Source organism: Echinops telfairi, unplaced genomic scaffold (assembly GCF_000313985.2).
Source record: "Echinops telfairi isolate 266 unplaced genomic scaffold, ASM31398v2 ScPeMD7_6273;HRSCAF=7185, whole genome shotgun sequence".
NCBI classification, from domain to species: domain Eukaryota; kingdom Metazoa; phylum Chordata; class Mammalia; order Afrosoricida; family Tenrecidae; genus Echinops; species Echinops telfairi.
The window spans coordinates 860,962-882,493 of NW_022110173.1; the positions used below are offsets into that span (position 1 = coordinate 860,962).

General features: G+C 51.7%; 1 protein-coding gene across 1 annotated transcript in view; it reads left to right on the forward strand.

The window, feature by feature from the left end:
• Positions 1-21,532, forward strand: part of IQSEC3 (IQ motif and Sec7 domain ArfGEF 3) — a 116,652-nt gene that overhangs the window by 35,216 nt on the left and 59,904 nt on the right. The window contains exon 2 of the mRNA XM_045295896.1: positions 6,397-6,480. Coding sequence (XP_045151831.1) covers positions 6,397-6,480 — 84 coding nt within the window. The remainder of the gene's footprint in view (positions 1-6,396; positions 6,481-21,532) is intronic.

Sequence of the window (21,532 nt, forward strand, 5' to 3'; positions counted from 1 at the left end):
AAACTAAGGCTTGCCCAGGTCAGGGGACTTGGACCTTCACCTTGGGTTCGGAAGATAGCCAGACTTGTCAGAAGCAGGCAGAGCAGGGCTTAAGGACTCAGAATGAACTAAATTCCCAGAACAAGCAAGAAGAATGATATGGGAAGCACTCTGCTCAAGGGGGAGGGGATGATGGAAGAGGAATAAGAGAAGGGCTGCTCTGCCCTGAAGTAACCCTGCTGGCAGAAACCCCATGGAGACTATAACCCAACAGCACTGCCAGCCCAGGCCCAAGGTGTGGAAGGACTTGACTGCGGACAAGCAGGTTTATGTCACCCAACCCAACCCAACTCAACTCACTGCCATCGAGTCCATGCTGACTCCGAGGGACCCCTGTGCATTTCCGAGATGGTAACTGTTGACCGGAGTTGAAAGCACGGTCTTTCTCCCTGAGATCTGCTGGTGGTCTCAAACCGCCAACCATGTGGATCATAGCCCAACGTGTAACCACTAGGCCACCAAGGCTCCTTCTGTCACCCAAGCATGTGCCACACAGTGGGCCTTGGGCCCAGGGCGGACCTGCGGGGCCTGTCCTCAGCCCTGTGCCTTTGGAGGATGCTGTTCTGGAAACAGAAGCAGGATTACAACCTCTGTGTCAGCCTGCGACTGTCTCGGTGGGCACACCTGTCTGAAATGCCAGCACCATGGGATTTGTACTCTTACCTAAATAAGTTGTACTCTTTTACCTAAACTGCTGGTGGCTTTAGTCAGGAATTCTGAACCCACCCTGAGGCATAGGCCAGGTGGTGACCCAGAACTGGGGTGCAAGTTCTCAGTGGTATCAAGGTACTTGGCTCCACTGCCCTCCCTTCTTGGGGCTCTGAACCCTTCTGGCTCCTGCCTTTCTTCCTCCCCATCTCCTCAAGGCAGGAAGAAGACATCTGTGATCGAGACAGTTCTCTAGAGGCATGGACTTGTCCCCAGCCGCTGGAAGACGACTAGGATTTTGGCCAGAATGCCAGTAACCATTTGCACTAGAATCAACTCTGATTTAGGGCAACCTCAATCCCAGGCAACATGCTTACACACTCAGGCCTCATCTGTAAAATGGGGCAGGGAGGTCGTCAGATTAACTTATTGTTACGAATTGAAGACATTCTTGTATTTTTAAAAATTTATTTTTCTTTTGCATGTGTGTTCTACAGCTTGTTTATTCCTTCATCTTAAAAAAACAAACAGCTTTTTGTTGTGATTTGGGTGAAAGTTTACAGGACCAATTGGTTTTCCATTGAATTACTCATACACATTTTGTTTCATGACATTGATTGCAAGCCTGACAATTCAACAGCCCTCATTCCACGTCCTGATGAACTTTATCCCTGGGCAAATGCTGCCCTTGTCATCTCGTAGGGTTCGTCAGTCGAAGCAATGCTTATCTCCTTAGTGTTATTGCTTACCTTAGAGGCCTGTCTATTGTTTATAAATTGAGCCATGGGAATAAGTTTAGTTCCAGGCAGAAAGGGTGTCTAAGAGTCATGGATTGGCTCCACCAAGCTCAACCTGACCAGTAAGCCTGGTCTGTCTCATGATCTTGAGTTTTGGTCTATTATTTTTCTCCCACTCACTCTGTCCACAACCCACCATTGTGATCCCAATTCAGAGCAGTCCACAGTGGTAGCCAGGCACCGTCCAGTTCTGGTCTCAGAGTTGTGGAGCTTGGGCTTCACGTGGACCATGAGCTCTTTGAACTAATAGCCTCTGTGTGTCTCTGATCGTCTTCACTCTTCTTTGCTTTTGAGAGGGGAGGCCGATGGTTGCGTCTTACATGGCCCCTCGAATCTTTGATGGTGGACATTTATGAAAATTCACAAAACTTCAAGATAAAAATGGTACATCTCCTTTCTAAAACTGTGTTAGTATTTCTATGGGCTCCTAACACTCTCTAGTGCTTGACCAGGTACCTCCTCAATTTTAATATGTTTGCACTAGTCACACAATAGGACTTTTCCCCTGCGGGGATTGTCTTTACATGCGGAATTTGTGGGCGCTCTGTAGACAGTTGAGGCTGTCTGTTCCTGTAAAGATTCACAGCCTCAGAACCCTAGGCAGGGCTGCTCTGAGTCAGAATCCACTCAACGCAGTGGCTTTGCCTCTTTAAAAATGTAGGAGATCGACTGGTCTTTGGTTCTAGGTGTTGCAAATGTATTTTCTCGGCCCATTGTTTGTCATTTGGCTTAGTTGTCTCTGTGTGCCATCAAGTCAATGCCCACAGAGAGCGGCCCTGTCCGACAGGACAAGGAGCCCTAGTGGTGCCGTGAGACAAGAATGAGCAGCGGTCCAGCCTACGAGCCACTGTGTGGAAGAGAGATGAGGCGATCCACGCCCGTAGGGGTGTGCAGTCTCAGGAGCAGTTCCACTTGGCCTAGGGAGTAGCTGTGAGTCCGAATCGACCTGGTGGCAGTGAGTCCACGACCGAGTGGAAAGGCCCATGGGAGTTGTTCACCAGGTCTTTTTTTTCACGCCACAGCCGGTGGGTTCAAACCGGTGACCTTTCAAGAAACCGCTACAACCATTGTGCCACCCAAGCAAAACCCACAAACCAAACGTACTACCATCGAGTTAACACTGTCTCATAGCGACCCCCGAGGACAAGGTAGGACTGCTCCAGAGAGTTTCCGAGGCTGCCACTGTTCATGAGAGTAGAAGTCCCATCTTTCGCCCGTGATGTGGCTGGAGGTTTTGAACTGCTGACCTTGCGGATCACAGCCCAACACATCACCATTATGTCACCAGGACCCCTTATTTAACTTCTAGAGCATTCTTTTCATACATGATGTTTTCAAGTTATAGAACTTATATAAACAGGCAGCTTTATTGGTTCTTTAATTGGCTGTTTGGTTTCTTGTTTGTACTCAAAGTGTCTCCCGTAACAACTAGGCTATGTTCCTAAATGCTCTTTAAGTTTCTCTTGTTTGTTTTTCCCCATAAGTGTGAGATGTCTCTGGAATTCATTTTGCCAAATTAAAGTAGGCTGCAGTGGTGATTTCCTTCATGGGGGCAGCCAAACACGGCGTTTTCTAGCCTGTTCTCACCGAGCTGGGGCTGGTGGTGACGACAATTGAGTCTCAAGTCAGTGATGTGGCGTAGCTCCAGCCGTCAAACCTCGAGCTCTCTTGCTTTCACCACTTTCTGAAACAGACTTCCAGTGGAGATTTGGTCCGAACCAAGGACCAAACAGCCATTAGGGAGCAACTAAAGAGCCCTGGTGGCATAGTGGTGACTTGTTAGACTTCAAAACCATCAGCCACTCCTTGGGAGAAAGACGGGGCTTTCTACTCCCATAAAGAGCTACAATCTAGGCTGGGCTCTCCAAGAGGATCCTATGGGATCCTGTCCTGTAGGGTCACTATGCGTCAGCTTCGACTCCATGGCAGTCTGGTTGGAGAAAAACGGAAACTTCGTGGATGGAAAAGAGTGCCCTACGAGTCAGGGAAGGGTCCTGAAGCTGAAAACGCAAAAACAAACTCCCTGCCATCGAGCCCGTTCTGAGTCACAGCGACCCTGTAGGGCAGGGTCGAACTGCCCTGTGGGCTTCAGAGCCTGGCGCTCTTCACAGGAGTAGGAAACCCGTATTTCTTCTGTCTGAAGCTAAAGGAAGTTTGGAAGTCCCTTTCAAGTGGTTTCTGTGGTCCTTCCAGGTCTGACTCTGCAAATGCCCGGCACAGGGACTGCTTGGGAAGGGAGGGATGGCAAGGAGTCAGCCTGACCTTGCCCAAAGTAATTGCAAGTTGGTTCCCTGTTGTGATTTTTATCTTGCGTTTTTATTCCTATAAAAGGAGATCTGCAATTAATATAGACTTTTAAAGGAAAGTAAGGAAAATAATCTCATCACATCACTTTAGAGCTGGGAGTGATCTTGGAAGTCTTCTAGCCCAGGGTGACGCTCCACCCTGGCTGTCTTTAGAGCCCCCTGGGAACTGGAGCCCTGGACCCAGGGATTGGATCCATGCCAGACCTAGCAAATCAGACAGAATTCCTGGAGGTGGGGGTCCAGACATCAGATTAAACAAACAAACAAACAAATCTCCTTGGTGATTCTAGGATGCAGCCAGGGCTGAGAGCACTGCTTTAGTTCCACTCTGTTATTTCTTTAGTAAATAAAACGAGACCCCAAACAGGGGGAACTCTGGACCATCTAGCTGGGTAGCAGCAGAGATGGGATTGGAGCCCAGATCTCTTCCTTCCCGGGCTGACTTTTTCATCTGCATCAAACAAACTTTCCCAGACATAGACAGCATCACCCCTGGGATTTCAAGTCCGTATGAATGTTTCTGCTCTTTCCACGTTGTTGCTCTTTGGTGCCCTTGGGTCAGTTCCAACCCATCACAGCCCTGTGGACAACAAAGCGACCTCACCACTGTGCCTGTGCTTCAGCCTACTGTAGCAGCCACGGCGTCAACCATCGTGTCGGGGGGGCCTCCTCTTTGCCTCTTCCCCTCCGCGTCAGCAAGCATGGTGTCTTCTCCCGGGACCGATAACATGTCCAAAGCACCTGAGAAGGAGTCTCGCCATCTTTGCCTCTAAGGAGCATTCTGGCCGCCCTTCTTCCAAGACAGTTCTGTCTGTTCTTCGGCAGGCCACGGTGCTTTGAATATTCATCGCCGACACCGTAATTCAAGCACATCGAGTTTTCTTCTGTCCAACTAGTCCAGGTCCAACTTGCACGTTTTTAAGGCCATTGAAAATACCATGGCTTGGGTCAGTGCACCTTCGTCCTCAAAGTAACATCCTTGCTTTTCAACACTTTAATGAGGTCTTGGTTTATCTTAGTGCAACAGTATTAACTGAAAGACAAGTGGTGGGTATCTTTGTGTACGATAACCTTTATATATGTATATAATAAATGTTTAAAATCCCACTTGCAGTGGGGTCAACCCCAACTCAGCAAGTCCGTGCTTGTCAGAGTGGAACTCAGTGGGTGGACAGTGGCTGAATTCTCAGAAATAGTTGCACTTTGGATGTGCCTCTGGGTGTATTTAAACCTTTAACCTTTCCGTTCACAGCTGGGCTGTGTTAACTGCATGTTAATTCTGTGCATCACCGGTGGCTAGACCTAGTTCTGTATGGCAAGACTACAGTGTGGGGGGTGGGGGCGGTAGACAGGGTTCTAGAGAATTCAGTGTGACAGAAGATGGAGTGGAATCATAGTTCATGCTGGGAGGAGGTGCAGAGGTGGGAAGAGTTGGATGATGGAGAAGTTAGGGAAGTGGTACTTGAATTGGGCCTGGTGGACAATTGAAAAAGACTTTGGTGGGCAGAAAGTCAATGCTGCACTCCCATCCCTGAAGCAGTGTTGACTGCCTCCATTGAATAACCCACTGCCGCCGAGGCCACTCATCACCCTACAGGTCAGAGCAGAAATGCTCCAGGAGGTCTCCTCAGCATCAATCTTTATTCAAGTAGACGGCCACACGGCTTTCGTGCTGGCGGGCTCGAATCGCTGTCCTTTCGGTTAGCAGCTACGAGCTTAACCACTAGTAAGGACTCCTCTTGGCTACTTTGTTGTTGTTATTAGGTGCCATCTAGTTGGTTCCGACCCATGACAACCGTGGTCACAACAGAACAAAATACTGCCTGGTCCTGCACCACCCCCACAATTGTTCCCATGCGTGGGCCCATTGTTGAGGCCAAGGCCATCCCCGGAGGGCCTTCCTCGTCTTCCCTGTCCCTCCACTTTACCAAATACGATGTTCTGGAACGTTCTCTCCTAACAACATGTCCAAAGTATGTAAGATAAAGTCTTGCCATCCTTGCCTCTCAGGAGCACTCTGGCCATATTTCTTCTACGAGAGATTGGCTTGGCAGGCCATGGTACTTTCAGTATTCTTCTCCGGCACCATCATTCAAGTACATCGATTCTTTTTCTATCTTTACTCCGTGTCCAACTGTCACATGTATTGGAGGCAATTGAAAATACCATGGCTCGGGTCAGGCACACCTTAGTCCTCAAAGTTACATCCTTGCTTTTCACCACTCTAAAGAAGTCTGGTGCTCCAGATTTACCTAATGCGATCGGTCTTTGGTTCTCTTGGCTGCTGTTTCCATGAGCATTGATTGTGGATTCAAGCAGGACAAAATCCTAGACAACTTCAGCCTTTTCTCCATTTATCAAGGTGTTACCTACTGGTTCAGTTGTGAGGATCTGGGTCTTCCTTACATTTGTGCGCCTTATTGCAGGCTGCAATCCTTGAACTTTATCAGCAACAGCTTCAAGTCCTCCCAGCCTTCACCAAGTGACTGGAAAGGCAGGGAAGGGGAAACAAGGTTCCCAGACAGAAATGCCTTTGTCCGGGGGTGGATGGGATCCAGCCCCTGCCTTGACCATGCCCTGACCTCCTCTTTTTGCTCTGTCCACAGGAATGAGACTGTGCTGCACCAGTTCTGCTGCCCCGCTGCTGACGCCGAGCAGAAGCCCACCTGCTCCGACCTGGCCTCCCACAGGTGGGAACTGAGGGAGGGTCCTCCTTTCCCTGCCCCTTCCTCCCTTCCTCTCCCAGCAAACCACACAACACTGCCTTCCTTGACCTCCTCCTCCTGAGTCTTGCTGCTTTTTCTCGGCCTCTTTGCTCATGTGCTCATTTCTCTCTCCTTCCTCCGAATCCCAGAGGAGACCTGTCCAACTTTTAAGCTCCCAAGCCTCCACACCTCCCTTCTATATATATATACTTCCAGGAAGTTAAAAAAAAACACACTTGCTTTTAAACTTACATACATAGTAGGACGCCTGGCACTTAGTGGGTACTCAATCATTGGTTCCTCTTATCAAAGATTTCTATATTGCTGTTTCAAATCCTTTCTTTCCACAAAGGGCCTAAGAGGACAGGCTTTCATTGCGAGTGAGGGCTTTTCCACCCACACTGGGTTCACTGACAGCCCGGAAGGAAGCTGGAGCGTTGGGAAGTCAGGGTTGGGCCTCACTCTCTTAGGCTTTCTCATTCTTCTCTGGGTTATTCCTACTCCTCTCTCCTCCTGCCTCCTCTCCTTTTAGTCTCTCTCCATCAACGCTTGCCTCTCTCTCCCTCTACATTCATCTTGATCTCTCAGCCCTTTTGCGCTGCCTTTCCTGCTCATCCACACCTGCCATCACCGTGTATTAGTATGCATCGCTCTCTCGCCCATCCATTTGTCTGGTCTCGGTTCTACATCGCTCTCTCTTCCATCCATTTGTCTGGTCTCGGTTCTGCACATTTCCCTTTTCTGTACTTGTTCTCTACTTCTCTGAGAGCCAGGATACTTGCATCCGGGTCTGAAATATGCCCCATTCCCAGTCTCCAGGGGTAGGCATGATCTTGGGCTAATAAGTTATTTGGCTGCCCTGGGCCTCAGCGTGACAGTTGCTTAACTATCTAGAAATAGCACTTCTGTCTAACCAGTTGTGAGCTTATACCACTTTTTATATTTATTTCTTTTATCCTGGATGCAAGTGAGAGGGAAATAAGGTTTAGAACGCTAATGGTACACGTTTGCAACCACGCAGTCGGTACAGACCAGCACATAGACGTGAGCTGGAGACCGGCTCCCAGTGCTTGCTCCTGCTCCCAGGCTTTTTATTTAGGGTCCTGTTGCTGTGGAAAACAACGGGGTGGCACCCAGAGGTGGTGGTTGATGGCAGGAGACCATACCCTGAAGGGGCTGCTGTTTGTTCTTTGTGAAGGGGTGGGGGCCGGTGGAAGGCGGCCCCTGAGAAAGGAGGTGAGGAAGAGGGAACTCTGGGAGCTGGGACTGGACGTGGCAGTGGTCAGCTTCAGTATCCTTCCATCCAGGCTGAGGGAAGGATGGGCATCCCTGAGGCCAAGCACGTTGGAGGGAGGGAGGAGAAAAGGCAGGACCCATTGCTGAGCTCCTGTTCTGCGTGTGTCTGGCTCTGTGCCTGGCCCAGGGACTTGAAGACAGTGCCCTCCCCATTTAGAAGGCCTTAGGATGCAAGTGGCTCACCTGGAGGTTAGAGGGAAGTAGAGAAATGGGGGAAGAGAAAGACCAGGGGTGATCAGGGGAGAGGCCAGAGAGATTGGGAGCTGCCACCATTCAGATACCAGCGCCAGATCTGTCCCCTCAAAATGCCCTTCCTGGGGAGGTGAGGGAGGGAGAGAGAGAGAAGAATCGTCCCCAATTCCATGACATCTTTACTGATACCAACAAGGGCCTGGGTCTGGGTCTGGAGGGACATGAAACTGCCCTCAGCTCCTCTGGATTCCGGTGACCCTTGCTCGCTTCCACTCTCCGCCTCAGCCTCATTCACAAGCCTCTCCTCACCTGCCTCTGTCCTCACCTGCCCTGCGCCCTGCCTCCTGGTGGGAATGGGTGGGAGGATCTGGTCTGCTACGTGGGAGAGGGAGCCAGCAGGAGAGAGAGAGAGACAGAGAGAGAGAGAGAGAGAGAGCGAGAGAGAGTGTTTGTGTAGGACTGGGGAGATAGAGGTGCTACCCTCTCATGGGGGCTGGTTCTTTTCCAGGACTTGGGGTGGGGATGGTCAGAAGTCCACGATGATCTCAGGTTCCCAGAGGTCTGTTTGTCTGCCCCTGGAGGAGCCTGCAGTGGGCTGGGGTCGAGGAGCTCTGGGGAAGGAAGGAAGGAAGGAGAGGTTTTCTTCACAGTTGGTTCAGGAAGGGCCTGCCGTGGCCTCCTCCAGCCCTCCCCTCTGTGTGGGGGCTGTGAGCTTTGCCCCACGTTGGCACAGGCCTTCGGGTGCTCTCTGCCCATTTCCTGGTTGTTTCAAATTGTCCTGTCTGTCTGGTTGGTAGTTTCCTAGAGTGTGTTTCCGTCCGTCCATCCGTCCGTCCGTGTGTCTTTGTCTGATGTCCATTTCTTGGTTTCTCTGGGAGGAGCTTGCTCAATGTCTTCTGGAGAGCCAACAGTGTATGTGTGTCAGTCCGTGTCTGTCCTTGGCTTCTTGGGGCATTCCCCCTAAAATGTCTCTTTTTCCTATCAGACTGTCAACATGACTACCCCCACAATCCCATCAGCAGCCCTCACGACCCCCTCTCATCCTTCCCCCAATCCGGGGCTCCCACTTCTGGAGAGTATAGCCCAAATTTCTCTTTTTGAGTTGCTCTGGAAGAATGTATCAAGGTTAGAGATCCGGTCACAAAGCCCTTGGGGACAGAGGAGACCTGGGTTGGGGTGCAGAACTCCAAGACAGCATGGTTTCCTACCAAATGATGGCTGTGTTAAGGTTCTCTAGAGAAACAAAACCAGAATGCTAGTAATTATATATATATATATATTTATATATATATATTTATACAGATAGATATATAACATAAGAAACAAACAGTTAATTAAATGATAAAGCAGTACAAATGGCTCAGTGCAGCTCACTCCCGTGAAACAGTTGTGAGACACTGGCAGTCCTTCAAGTCTTGAGGGAAATTCAGGCTATCCGGGCACAGGCAGCAAACAGCAAGGCAGCTCACCAACAGTCACCCAGGTGACAGGGTCTGACAGTCCCCAGCTCAAGAGATGTAAATTCCAATGGTGTGGCGAAGCAGGTCTTGAGGAAACCTCAAATTACAGCGACACAGTCCACGGCTTAGGTGTCCCACAGGTAGTGTAGCTTGCAAATTGAGGCACAGAACAAGCAAGGCAGCCGCATACTGGTCCGATGATCAAAGAGCAAGAGATAACAAAGGGGAGCCTCACCGAGACATTTCTCTCTCCGCCCTTCAATTAATCCCACATGTGTTTATCGGCCAGGTTGGCACAATCGACTAACTACCTCAATGACCTCTTCAGAGAATTTCCCAGGATAAGCCAGTTGGAGGCCATGGAAAGGAATCCACACCCATCGCTCCGATCAATGCTCTGGGGTCTTCTGAGGGCTTTGGTGTTCGGACTCAGAGGCAGCCAGGGGGCTCCCTCACTTTTCCAGGAGCGTGATCAGCATGGATTTCCAGTCTGGCCCTCTTCCCCTGGCCCAAGTGGGAGGGCTGTGCAATGGCCCTTTTATTTGAGCTGCTGGGCTTATCCCCAGGGACTGCTGTGGCAGCTGATCTATGTAAACCGATTACCCACTGCCCTGCCTACTCAGAGAGAAGCTGCTTCAGCCACACACCCTCAGACCCAGCAGAACCTGCCTGAGAGGGACCTGGAGGTGGGGGACGGTGCTGGCACTGGCCTCAAGACACCCTTCCACAGCCAGCTAGAGAGGAGCAGCTGCCAGAGGAGGAGGCTGGAGTCAGGAGAAACTTTATCTTGGCGCCCGGAGCCTGCCTGGTGAGAGGGGCTTCCCAAGAACAGAAGACCTGGAAGAGAGCTGTTGTGGATGCCGGGTGTCGAGGGGAGGGTCAGGGAGCTGGGGTGTACGAAGAAGTAACGGAGGCTGAGACTAAGGGTTACCGTGGTGTGCGGCACTGAGGCTCCTAGACACACGCCCTACCCCCACCAAGGGAACCTGGCGCTCACAAGCCCTTCGTGGGCAGCAACTTCATGCCAGGCCTTCCTCCCAGAGCTGCCAGGGCCCCCTTCCTCAACTCCTCCCCACCCGCCGTTAGCTAATCATAGGGCTTTCTTCTGGGCAGCTGAATCGACTGGTAATTGCAGTCCCTAGGGTCCCCTCCCTTTCAGCCTCTCGGTGACATTCAGAACAATGACCCAGGAGCTGGCCAGCAGCCTCCCAGCCTCCAGCAGAATCGCAGCCCATTTGTCTCTGTGGGTGGCAGTGGGGACAGGGTGAGGAAGATTGGCTGCTATTAGAGTTATAAGAGGCGGCATCCTGTACTGTGGAGATGGGGAGGGGCTAGGCCTAGCAAGACCTCCAGCCGGAGGAAGAAAGAGGGTGGGGGCTCAAGGCATGGAGCCAGAGCTCTCTGGGACTCCGGGAGACTGACCCGATTCACCCCCGACTCGGTCCTCTCGCCTCATCAACCCCGCACCCCTGCAAGGGTACCCCAGGACGGAAGAGACACTAACTTACTGAATGTAATACTTCCTGAAGAAGCCCTGGTGCCAGAGTAGTTCCACTTCAGGCTGCAAACCACGAGTCCAGCAGTTCGAAACCACCAGCATCTCCGAGGGAAAGAGGTGGGGCTTTCTACTCCCAAAACCAGGCTCAGCAACTCACAGGGGAGGTGCCTCTGTGAGGGTTCTCCGGTGGGCAACACTTCCGTTCTTGGCTTCGCACGATGAGAGAATTCACGCGAAGCCCATTTTATAATCCAAGTGGGTTTTTATGACAGACAGGACAAGTGTCATCTTTTACTGTCTCAAAGGGGTTCACAACGGGACACGAGCACCCTCGTGGAAAAGCACACCCACTCGTGTGGAACTAGGGTGGGGATCCCAGGGACAGAGGGGTCGAGGAAGCAAGGGGCCAGAGGGTGCGGATGCTAGAGTGAAGGGGCAAGAGAACGTGGGCCCCGAGCAGACCTGGAGCGGGCCCTGAGGGGGCATGCCCAGGTATATGTGTCCCCACGCGCTGACCTATTTCTGACCAGGAGCTGGGTCAAAAGAACAGCCTTCCCACAGCCAGGATATTGCAAACCTCTGGCTGGGGAGGCGTGGTTGATGGTATTGGTTGACCCCATTAGCTGAGTTAGGCCCACCTGGATGATGTCATGAGCCTGGGCCTCATTTGGCCTGCCCAGGTGTACCTCCTACTGGCTCAGAGGCTTGAGGATGAGCATGCTCAGTTTGGGTCTTCATAGGTGTCTTATGGTTGCCCGATTTCTTCCCAACCTCCTCTATGGGGACTGTGCAGGCATGGGAGGGACAACCCCCTGTCCCTTAATCCAGCTACCTAATACTCCCTCTCGCTCGGGTTGCTGTGAATCAGCGGCGGCAGTGTGTGAGAGAGACTATGCCCGGGTCCCCCTTACTCTCCCTCCCTCAGCCCCGGGATGCCCGTCCCAGTTACAGAGCAGGCATCCGGGAGGAGAGAAGGTCAGTATCCCGAGAGAGGGAGTGCTGCCCGTGCGTTCTGCAGCTGGAAGGTGAACGCAGCTCGAACTCCCGAACTTAACCTCTTTCCACCGACCTGCTGCTTGGATTGCGCCCTCCCTTCCCCAAGGGCTCAAGAGAAACCCTTCCAGCTAGTTTATTTGATCTCAAAGAACCTCTATTTTCTCTGATGATACGTTATACTGGCTTGTTATGGCAAAAGCAAAAGAACGGAATTCAAAGAAGAAAAAATCGAATCCAGACATAGAGAAGTCTCAGTTAATATTTCGATATGCAACCTCTGGCATTACCCTGTTTCCTATGCACTAGGTATTGCTACATTCTTACCCACACCCCATTGACAAAAAGATGGTGGAGCCTCCACAGACCACTTAATGACTTGCGCCCATTCATAGAGGTTGCGGCCCTAGCCAACCCGTCCTGGGCCCTCCAGTCATCCCGCCTCCCTGGTGGCCCACATGTCACGTATCTCGTGCCCCACGTAATTCCAATCGTCTCCTGTTCACCAGCGCACAGAGCTCTGGGTCTCAGTAGGGTGGCTGCTAGCTCTGCTGGAGGCTGGTCCCCTGGAGGAAGCGACACCGCTCCAAGAACGTCTTCTGGGGAGATCCCGACGTCAGCATTGTCAGCAGCCCACTGCCTCCCCTCATCCTTCCCCCGCCAGCCGGCTGCGACGGGGCCTTGTGCAGGATCAATGGGCCAGGCAGTGTTTACTCAGCGATTACGGAGCAATTAAATTCTTGATCGATACAGTTTAGTCTTCAAACAGCTGGGCTTGGAAGCTTCGGTGTCACCTGCCTTCTCCATGAGTCAATCCGAGGCCTAGAGGCTGCTGGGAAACCTGCCTTACTCATTGGTGAGAGGGGGTGGGCTATGCAGGTCCTGCCAGTGGGGTCACTGCAACCTGTCTTCCCTTACAGACCCGGTGAGGGAGGCCCACCCAGCCCTTTTCTCTCAGGAGCTCTGGGCTGGGCTGTGGTGAAGCCAAGGGGAAGTTAATTGATTGTCTCTTTCAGAGTTCAGTGTCTCTGGGGGCGGTTAGCAGCTCAAGGCCTAACCCTCGATGCCACCTGGGCTCTGTTTGAAGGGTCTACCACTGGGAGAGGAAGCTGCAAAGGTCATCCGCTCAGAGAGGCCTTCAGAGAGTCTGGGAACATGTGACCTAACCCAGGAGGCCATGAGAATCCCCATGAGGCCCTGGACATTGGGCCAGCAGATGAGGCCCAAGATGTGCAGTCTCTGTCCAGTGTGAGGCAGAAACCTGCCAGAAATGGAGAGCCTGGGGGCAGGAGAGGCTGATTCTTCTTGTTTGAGGACGTCTGAGGATCTCTGTGTAGCTCGGTTAGGGAGCTAGGTTTAGGGACCAGTGGGGTCGTCTTGCCTATGCCTGCAAAGGCCCACATAGAGGGGTTGGAAAGAATCAGGTAGCCAGTGGACCCTCAAGGGAAGACCCAAACTGAGCATGCACAGACTAGGACTCCCCTAGGCCAGCAGTTCTCAACCTGTGGGTCACGACCCCTTTGGGGGTCGCCCGATGCATCACAGTAGCAAAATGACAGTGATGAAGTAGCAACGAAAATAATTTTATGGTTGGGGGTCACCACAGCATGAGGAACTGTATTAAAGGTCAGGGTATGAGGAAGGTTGAGAACCACTGCCCTAGGCCCAGGTAAAACCAATACCTTGGGCACATCCACCTTAGGTACATCACACAGGTGGACCTGAACTCAGCCAAATGGGGTCAATCAATACCTTCAACCACGCCTCCCCAGCCAGATGTGTTAAATGACCCAGCTGCAGGAAGGCCAGCTCACGCTCTCTCTTTTGCTCTGGTCTATGGCAGGTCGGAGAGCGGGGAGCACATACGTGCCACCCGGGGGGTGCTCCCTCAGGGTCTGCTTTGGGCCTACTGGGGGCCCACATGTGTTTGGGCTCTTAGGGTCTTGCTCACCTGCTCTCTTGGTCTCTTGACCACTTGGTCTTGGGGGGACTCCCCAGTTCCACACGTGAGAGTGTTCTTTTCCACGTGGTGTTTTGTGCCCACTTGTGAGCTCTGGCGTGGCTTCCTCGTGGCTTGTCACGCTTTCCAGAAATAGCATGTACCCTTTGAGACTGTAACACCTGAAATGTTTCCTTTCCTTCATAAAAACCTACTTGGATTACAAAACTTGCTTCGGTGTGAATTCTTCCAGCCATGAAGCCAAGGACCGAGGTACAACCCACTCCAGAAACCTAACAGTGACAGCCTAATCCAACTTGACCACGTGCCATCCCCGAGGTTCGTGACAATGAGAACGGCCCTGGAGAGGGAGAAGTCTGGCTTCAGTGAGCTGTGCGACCTGTCACTTATGCTCTTTGTACTTTTTTGCGCCTTCTGTTTCTGCCCTGTCCGAATGTCAGGACACACACACACAATTGATGGCAAAGTATATTGACACCTTTGGGGTCTGGGGAATGTGAAATAGTTCAGGGAATATCAGGAAAACCTTGTCATGACGTTTGACTTCTTGTTCAGGGGCCTCTCCTCAGGAGGAGGGGAAACTCCTGTTTGGGGTCAAGACTCCATCCAGGCTAACTTCTTTGTGTCCTTTCGCCTCGGAGGCCTTGAGAGGGCTCGTTAAGCCTTCTCAGGCTGACCTCTTCGTGAGACCTTGGTTGTCAGCAAGGGGATAGAAGACACTTCCGCCCATGGTGCTCCGCTGGGGGTCATGTGTGAACAGGCTGTCATAGGAGTCCCTAGTGAAGACCAATCCTTGACTGCAACCTGTTTACAGATGGTTGTTGTTGCCAGGCACCACTGAGTCGCTTCCAACCCATAGTGACCCTCTGCACGGCAGAACCAGACACCAAATGGTCCTGCACCGTCCTCACCGTTGTTCCCAAGCCCGAGCCCATCGATCGACAGCCGCTGTGGCAATCCGGCTCACTGAGGGCCTCCCTCCTTTGAGCTGTGCTTCCACTTTACCAAGCCTGATGTCTTCTCCACGGACTGGTCTCAACTGACAATATGCCCAAAGCATGTAAGATTACGTCTTGCCATTCTTGCCTCTAAGGAGTACTCTGGCTTCAATTCTTCCAAGACAGATCAGTTTGTCCTTCTAGCAGTCCATGGTACTTTCAATATTCTTCTCCAGCACCATAGTCCAAAGACATCGATTCTTCGTTGGTCTTTTCTTATTCAGTGTCCAACTTTCACATGTATAGGAGGCAATGGGGAATACTAGGACTTGGGCCAGGTTTACCTGACTCCTCAAAGTAACATCTTTGGTCGTCAATACGCTAAAGAGGTCTTGTGCAGCAGATTAACCTCATGCAACACATTTTGATCCTTTGATGACTGCTTCCATGGTGGATCCAAACCACACGAAATCTTGATGGAAGATGACTAGAGGAGAATTTCTCATGAGTCGACATTTCTACTTTCTACCCCCATCAATTAAAGAGAGAAAGAAAACACTACCTATCACAGAAGTGGGCTGCATCTAGTTCGCTCCTCCCGAGGGAGCCCGGTGTGTAGTCCGGGGACTCACCAGGAGGCTGTCTGTCGGCCCCAGTGGTATTAGGTAAGTGTATGACGTCAGTCAAGCTGAAGAGAGAAATGACCCAGGGTATACTTGGGGGCAGAAAAAAACCCGTGGACTTTATTAGTTCTTTCCCAAGCTGCAAAATGAAAGATGCTACAAAGAATTTCTAGCTTCTCTGTTCCGTTAGCATTCATTAATGCAGTTTTGACTGGTTTTCTGGGAAACAAGTTCTTATTTCATTTACTGAAAACTCTTCATTTGAAATCTTTGGGATATTATTTGTTTCCATTCCAAGCAAGAGCTGGGAACCTCTTTTCGCAGCTTTTGAGATTTCCCCGGCTTTTCATTGTTTACTCTCTTCCTCATCTGAGAGGTCAGCTTTACCCATCCATGTATCGTTTAACCAATGACACAACCATGCTCATAATTTACAGTTTCCCTAAGTGTATCTGATGGAGGACAAAGGGGGCTTTAGACCTAGTTCATCCAACCAGAGACAAACAAACAAACAAACAGACAGACAACCAAAAAACAACATCATCTTCAATCCACGCCAAGAGTGATTAAGACCAGGCATTCTTACCTTTACTGCCTTTGAGAGGTCTGGGGAGGGCTTACGAAAGGAGGTTTTCAGCACTTTCTTTTGTGATGATTAAAAGTAATAAAAATCAGAACAGGAAGCCAATTGTCTGTGATGGTCAGACTGGAGCGAGCTGCTGGCCCCAGCAAGGAGCAGTGGGGTCAATGACCCGGCAGTCTCGCTTCTAGGGTGCTGCCCATCTGCCTGTCCCAGCCAGTCCTCTGGTCCTCTGTCCTCTGTACGCCGAGCTGGAGTCAGAGGGGACATGTCACCTCCCTCCGTGCCTTTCAACCACCCGGGAACACTCGATAAGTTGACGAGAGGGAGAACAGAGATGACTGACGAGCAAAGGCTGGCAGAAGAGCCAGAGAGATGAGCAGTGGGAGGGGCCTCCCAGGCCCACCTCCCCGCCCTCCCTTCTCACTGTAGGCTGGGCCTCCTACTGGACGCCCAGCAATTAAGACGCATGAAGAGTTTAGGTGGCATCGCACTGTCACTGAACCTCTGTGCCAGAAAGTATTATGGGAAGTCTAGCTTGGTTCTAAGTGTTTGGTCCGTCCTCTTTGGGATGTCTTTTGGAGAAAACAGGCAGAGGTAACACTGAAGACGGCTGAGAGTGTGGTGCTGGGCTGTCTGAGCTGGGAGAGGCCGAGGACTCTTCTCTTTATGTCTAAAGACTGCCCTGTAGTCTAAGGTGTCTTCGCACCCGTGGTGTAAGTGTGAATAAAAGTAGCATGAAGGGTAAAGTAAGGAACAAAAGCATCCTTGAGGTAGCATCCATTCACATAGTCCTTGCCCCATTCATCCAATGAGCATCCTGGACCCGGACCCGGTGCCAGGCATAGGGGCTACATCCATGGTGGTCCCTATCTGCAAGGTGCTCAGTTTAAGGGACCTGAGAGACAGAGTTGTTCCCACATGGAGGTGACTGCTGTGGTAGAGAAATGCCTTTGGCATTAGAAGAGCCCAGAGGTGGTGCCCAAGCTGGTCCCAGCTAGGCCAGGTTAGGGCAGGGAGGTGGCCTTCCAAAGGGCATTCCAGGTAGTGGGGACATTCAGGGCCAGGCTCAGAGGTGAGAAGGAGCATGCTAAAGATGGAGGACCCAGAAGCTGCTGGCATGCAGGGTGTGGGCCAAGACAACACCAGAAGGTAGGGCTTCGATGCCACGTAGCTTGGGCTGTCCAGTGGGTAGGCTCTCCCTGGGCAGGTGTGGTTCTGGCAAGGTGTGGTACAATGGAAGGAAGAGGAATCGCCCTATCAAAACCTGCGCGCATGAAGATCAGCCCAAGGCCGAGCCCTAGGAGGCAGTGGTCAGATGCATGTCTACCCTCCAACCTTCTCTGACACTAGCCACTTCTCTGGTGGCACGTCTCCACTTCTCTTTGGGGTCTAATGACTGTCACAGGGGCACCCACACTCCCAGACTGTACTCTGCAGTAAGGGGTTTGCTCAGGGTTGGGTAGCTGGAGGCATGGTCTCCCTTCTTCCAGGGAGGACAGCTCTCTCAAATCCTCTTGACCATGGGGGCCTCCAGCTCTGCCCTTGCAGCTCTGCCACTGGGCCCCTTGGGGGGCTCTCACTGTCATCAGGGTCCCCCCCCCACTGGCTTGCATTAGGTCACAGCTGTGTTGGGAGATTCCTTGCCACCACCCCGCACCCCCACCCCCGTTTCCTCCTGCTGTTTCTCCTGCTGCCTCTTTAAAATTGGCCTCCATTGGACTGGCTCCCGGAGGACACAGGCTCTTGGCACTTTCCCCAGGGCCACGAACCGTCCAATTCCCGCTCAGTAAGTCACAGACACTTCGTTTCCATTTCCGTCCTAGGCTTCCACGTGCCTTGTGTGCCCCGTCTGTTGACCAGTTCCTACTAGGAGCATGCCAATCACAGCATTTGCTGCAACCAGGACCAGACCATCTCTGTTACCCAGGAAATGTCAATCCCCTGTGACAAAACCAGCAAATTTTGCAGTTAAAAAAAATAGGGCAAAGGTAACTCCTTAGGGGTGGGGTAGGGGGAAAAAACCACTCAAAGCGGGTTTTCCAAAGAAAAAAGGCAAAAGGCCACATAAAAGAACTCATTTCCCCTAGGCCTGTCATCTTTCTTCCTGCATTGGGCGTCATTGCATGTGCTGCGTGAGTCTGAAGAAGAATGTATAGGCTGGTAATGGACATATGGGCTAATATCGGATTTATGGACTTGTCCTGAACTGTACTGGGATGTTTTTTTCTTAATGCACAATTGCTCTTTGATATAAAGTTCTCTCTTACACACATACGAGTGTCTATGAATTTGTCTCTCCAGTCCACCCGGACCCACACAACCAGTGTTGCCCTACCACTCAGACGTAGAGAAGGCATTCTGCCTCGGTCCCACAGCTGTAAGACGAGGGAGGTAGGCTGTTTAGTCCTCAGTGTACCTCCCATTCCTTCCAAACAACGCCAATGCATGGCCCTCGAGTCCAGGCCGACTCACAGCGACTCTCCGGGGCAGACTCCCATAATGAGAGATTCCTGTGAGATTCCGAGGCTGCCATTATGGGAGTCGCATTTCTCCCTCAGAGCAGCTGGTGGTTTCAAACCACTGATCTTATGGTTAGTAGCCCAGCGCGTAACCACTGCGCCACCAGGGCGCCCATGTCTCTTCCAGAGGTGATTATATCAGAAAACACTTTGCGTTGGCTTGGGATAAGACACACACAGAGACCAGGAGCACTGGCTAAGTAAAACGAGGGCAAATGATATCTTATAGTAGACTCTAGTCTAGAACAGCGGTTCTCAACCTGTGGTCGCAACCCCTTTGGGGGTTAAAGGACCCTTTCACAGGGGTCGCCTAAGACCATCAGAAAACACATATTTCCGATGGTCTTAGGAACCGAGACACCGCTCCTCCATCTGTTTCCAGGCGGGTCTGCCCACATGCAGCTACGCCGACATAGGAGTACCTGCTGTGAAGACCGTTACCCATGATACACCGTGCTTCAAGACAAAATTTCACTGATTTGTCATTAGAAATAACTATTTTACAAGATATAATCACATTGTTTTTGTGATCAATCACTGTGCTTTAATTAGGTTCAGTTTGTAACAATGAAAATACATCCTGCGCATCAGATATTTACATGGCAAGTCATAGCAATAGCAAAATCACAGTGATGAAGTAGCAACAAAAATAATGTTATGGTTGTGGGGTCACCAGAGGGTCGCGGCCTGAGGAGGGTTGAGAACCACTGCTGTAGAGCATGTTGTTGTCGCTGTCAGGTGCCATGGAGCCAGAAGGACCCACCCTCTGCACAACAGAATGAAGCATCGCCCGGTCCTGGGCCGGCCTCACCCGTGTTCTGTGCTTCCGCCCGCCCATTGCGGCAGCCACTGGGTCCGCCCATCTTGTCGGGGAGCCCTTCCTCTTTTTCTCTGCCCCTTTCCTGGACCAAGCCGGAGGCCCTGCGCCAGGGCCTGGTCTCTCCAGGGCCCATGTTCAGAGTAAGTCAGACAAGGATCCTTCCATCCTCGCCTCGAAGGAGCACTCTTACGGTCTGAACGGGTCGTGCTTTCAGCTGCTGGTGGTGTTCACAGTGCTCTTCTCCAGCGCCACACTCCAAAGCATCGATTCTTCTCCGTCGGCCTTGGCCTTCAGAGCATAGACTAGAGTAGCTCAGAGCTGAGTTCAAATCTTGGGTTGGCTGCTTGCAAGGTAAGGCATCTTGGCTGAATTGAATTCAGCTTGAGGGACCTACTTAGACATTCTGAACCTCAGGTGTACTCATCTGTGAAATGGGCAGAGCAATTGCACCCACCTTTCCCAATGATTGGGAGTCTTAAGGGAGATGATCAGGAAGTGGTGTCTGACCTTCAGTTAACACTCAAAAGATGCCGCTGGTTTTTAAAGCTGGATTTTCAAGCTCCCCACTCATGGCCGTTGAGTGGAGAGCTGCTCCGCAGGGTTTCCCAGGCGCCAATCTTCACGGAAGCAGACCGCCACTTCTCTCTCCTGTGGGATGGCTGGTGGGTTCAAACAGCCAACCTTTTCATTAGCAGCCAGGACCGCCCACCGCTGCACCATCGGGTTCCTTTTTTCAAGAGCCAAGCCCGGAAAATCGAACTCACTGTCAATCCCAATTCGTAGCGCCCTTACAGAACAGAGTGGTTACAATCTTGACAGAAGCAGACTGCCTCCCCGTTCTGGTGGAGTGGCTGATGGGTTCAAACCGCCAGCCTTTTGGTTTGCTGCCCATCGGGCCACTAAAGCAGAGAAAGAAAAATCAGGCAAGACCTGGGAGTCTCAGGTGAAGGGGCCTTCCTAGGTACGACTGGGACACAGTTAGAAAGGCTGGGGCAGCCACTTCAGGGGCTAGTGTGCCCTTCTGAGACAAGCTCTCCAGGGAGGATGGCAGGTATATGCTTGGAGGAGGAGGTGAGTTTCCAGCACCTTCTGTGCAAGCCCAGTCTGTGGCGTATGGAGTGTTGGCTGCAAAGAGCCCACTATTCCAAAAGGGAGAGAGACTCGGAGAACGAGGGGACCAATTTGGAGAAGAGATTCCAGAAGCGCAAGGCCCAGAGGAATGCCCATCAAGTATGGCCCGATAGCCGGGGAAAGACATTCTCTAGACCCCAGGCTGGAGCGGAACTGATTGGCGCCGCACCGGGCTGTCGCGGCGAAGGCTGGGACGGGATTAAGAGCAGAGGCGCTTTACTGGGAAGCTTTTTCAGCCAACAGTTTGACTGCTTCGTCTCCTGAGGGGAGGGCACAGCTTAACCTTGGCAGGGAGAGGGTGATGGCGTCACCCACTCCCACTCTGCCTGTTGGTGTGTGTGTGTGGGGAGGGGTGCTCATCAAGCTTGGGGGCTCTGAGGCTTCTTCCCAAGGCCAGTGTGTCTTGCGGAGGTCAGGCCCACACTAACCTAGGTCTGCACAGATGTCGTATTGTCACGTACACGGCAGCACCTGTGACGGTCCCTCCCTCTCAGATGGTTTCAGAGGTGACCTCAGAGGTAGGGGGGAAGTTGCCATTCTGGTACTGTAAGTTTATGATATAAGTGGTGTCTATTGCAGCAAGACAGATGGCAGTTAGATGTTAGGAAGGACTTCCAGTAGGAAAGCCGAAGCTAAGGAAGATGGCTATAGGGAAATGGGATGGAACTCTTGCTTCATAGTAACTAGACCAGGCCCAGAATAGCATCCTACCTAATTGATATTTTACTGTTTCCACCCCTCAGAAGATAAGACTCCTGTTTTCAGTTAGCACATGCCTGGCCTCCCTAGGCACCTGTAGGCCACCAGAGACCTCTCCAGGTGGCAAGTGGTGAAATGGAGTCTGGGAGGATCTGGGAGAATGCCAGAATGCCTTCCCTGGAATTGTGTCAGGCTTAAAGCACATCTGTCCTGCTGAATCATGGGTGGTGGTGGTTGAGGTGGTAGTGGAGGTGGTGGTGGTGGTGAAAGTGGAGGTGGTGGAGGTAGAGGTGGAGATGGAGGTGGTGGTGGAGGTGGTGGAGGT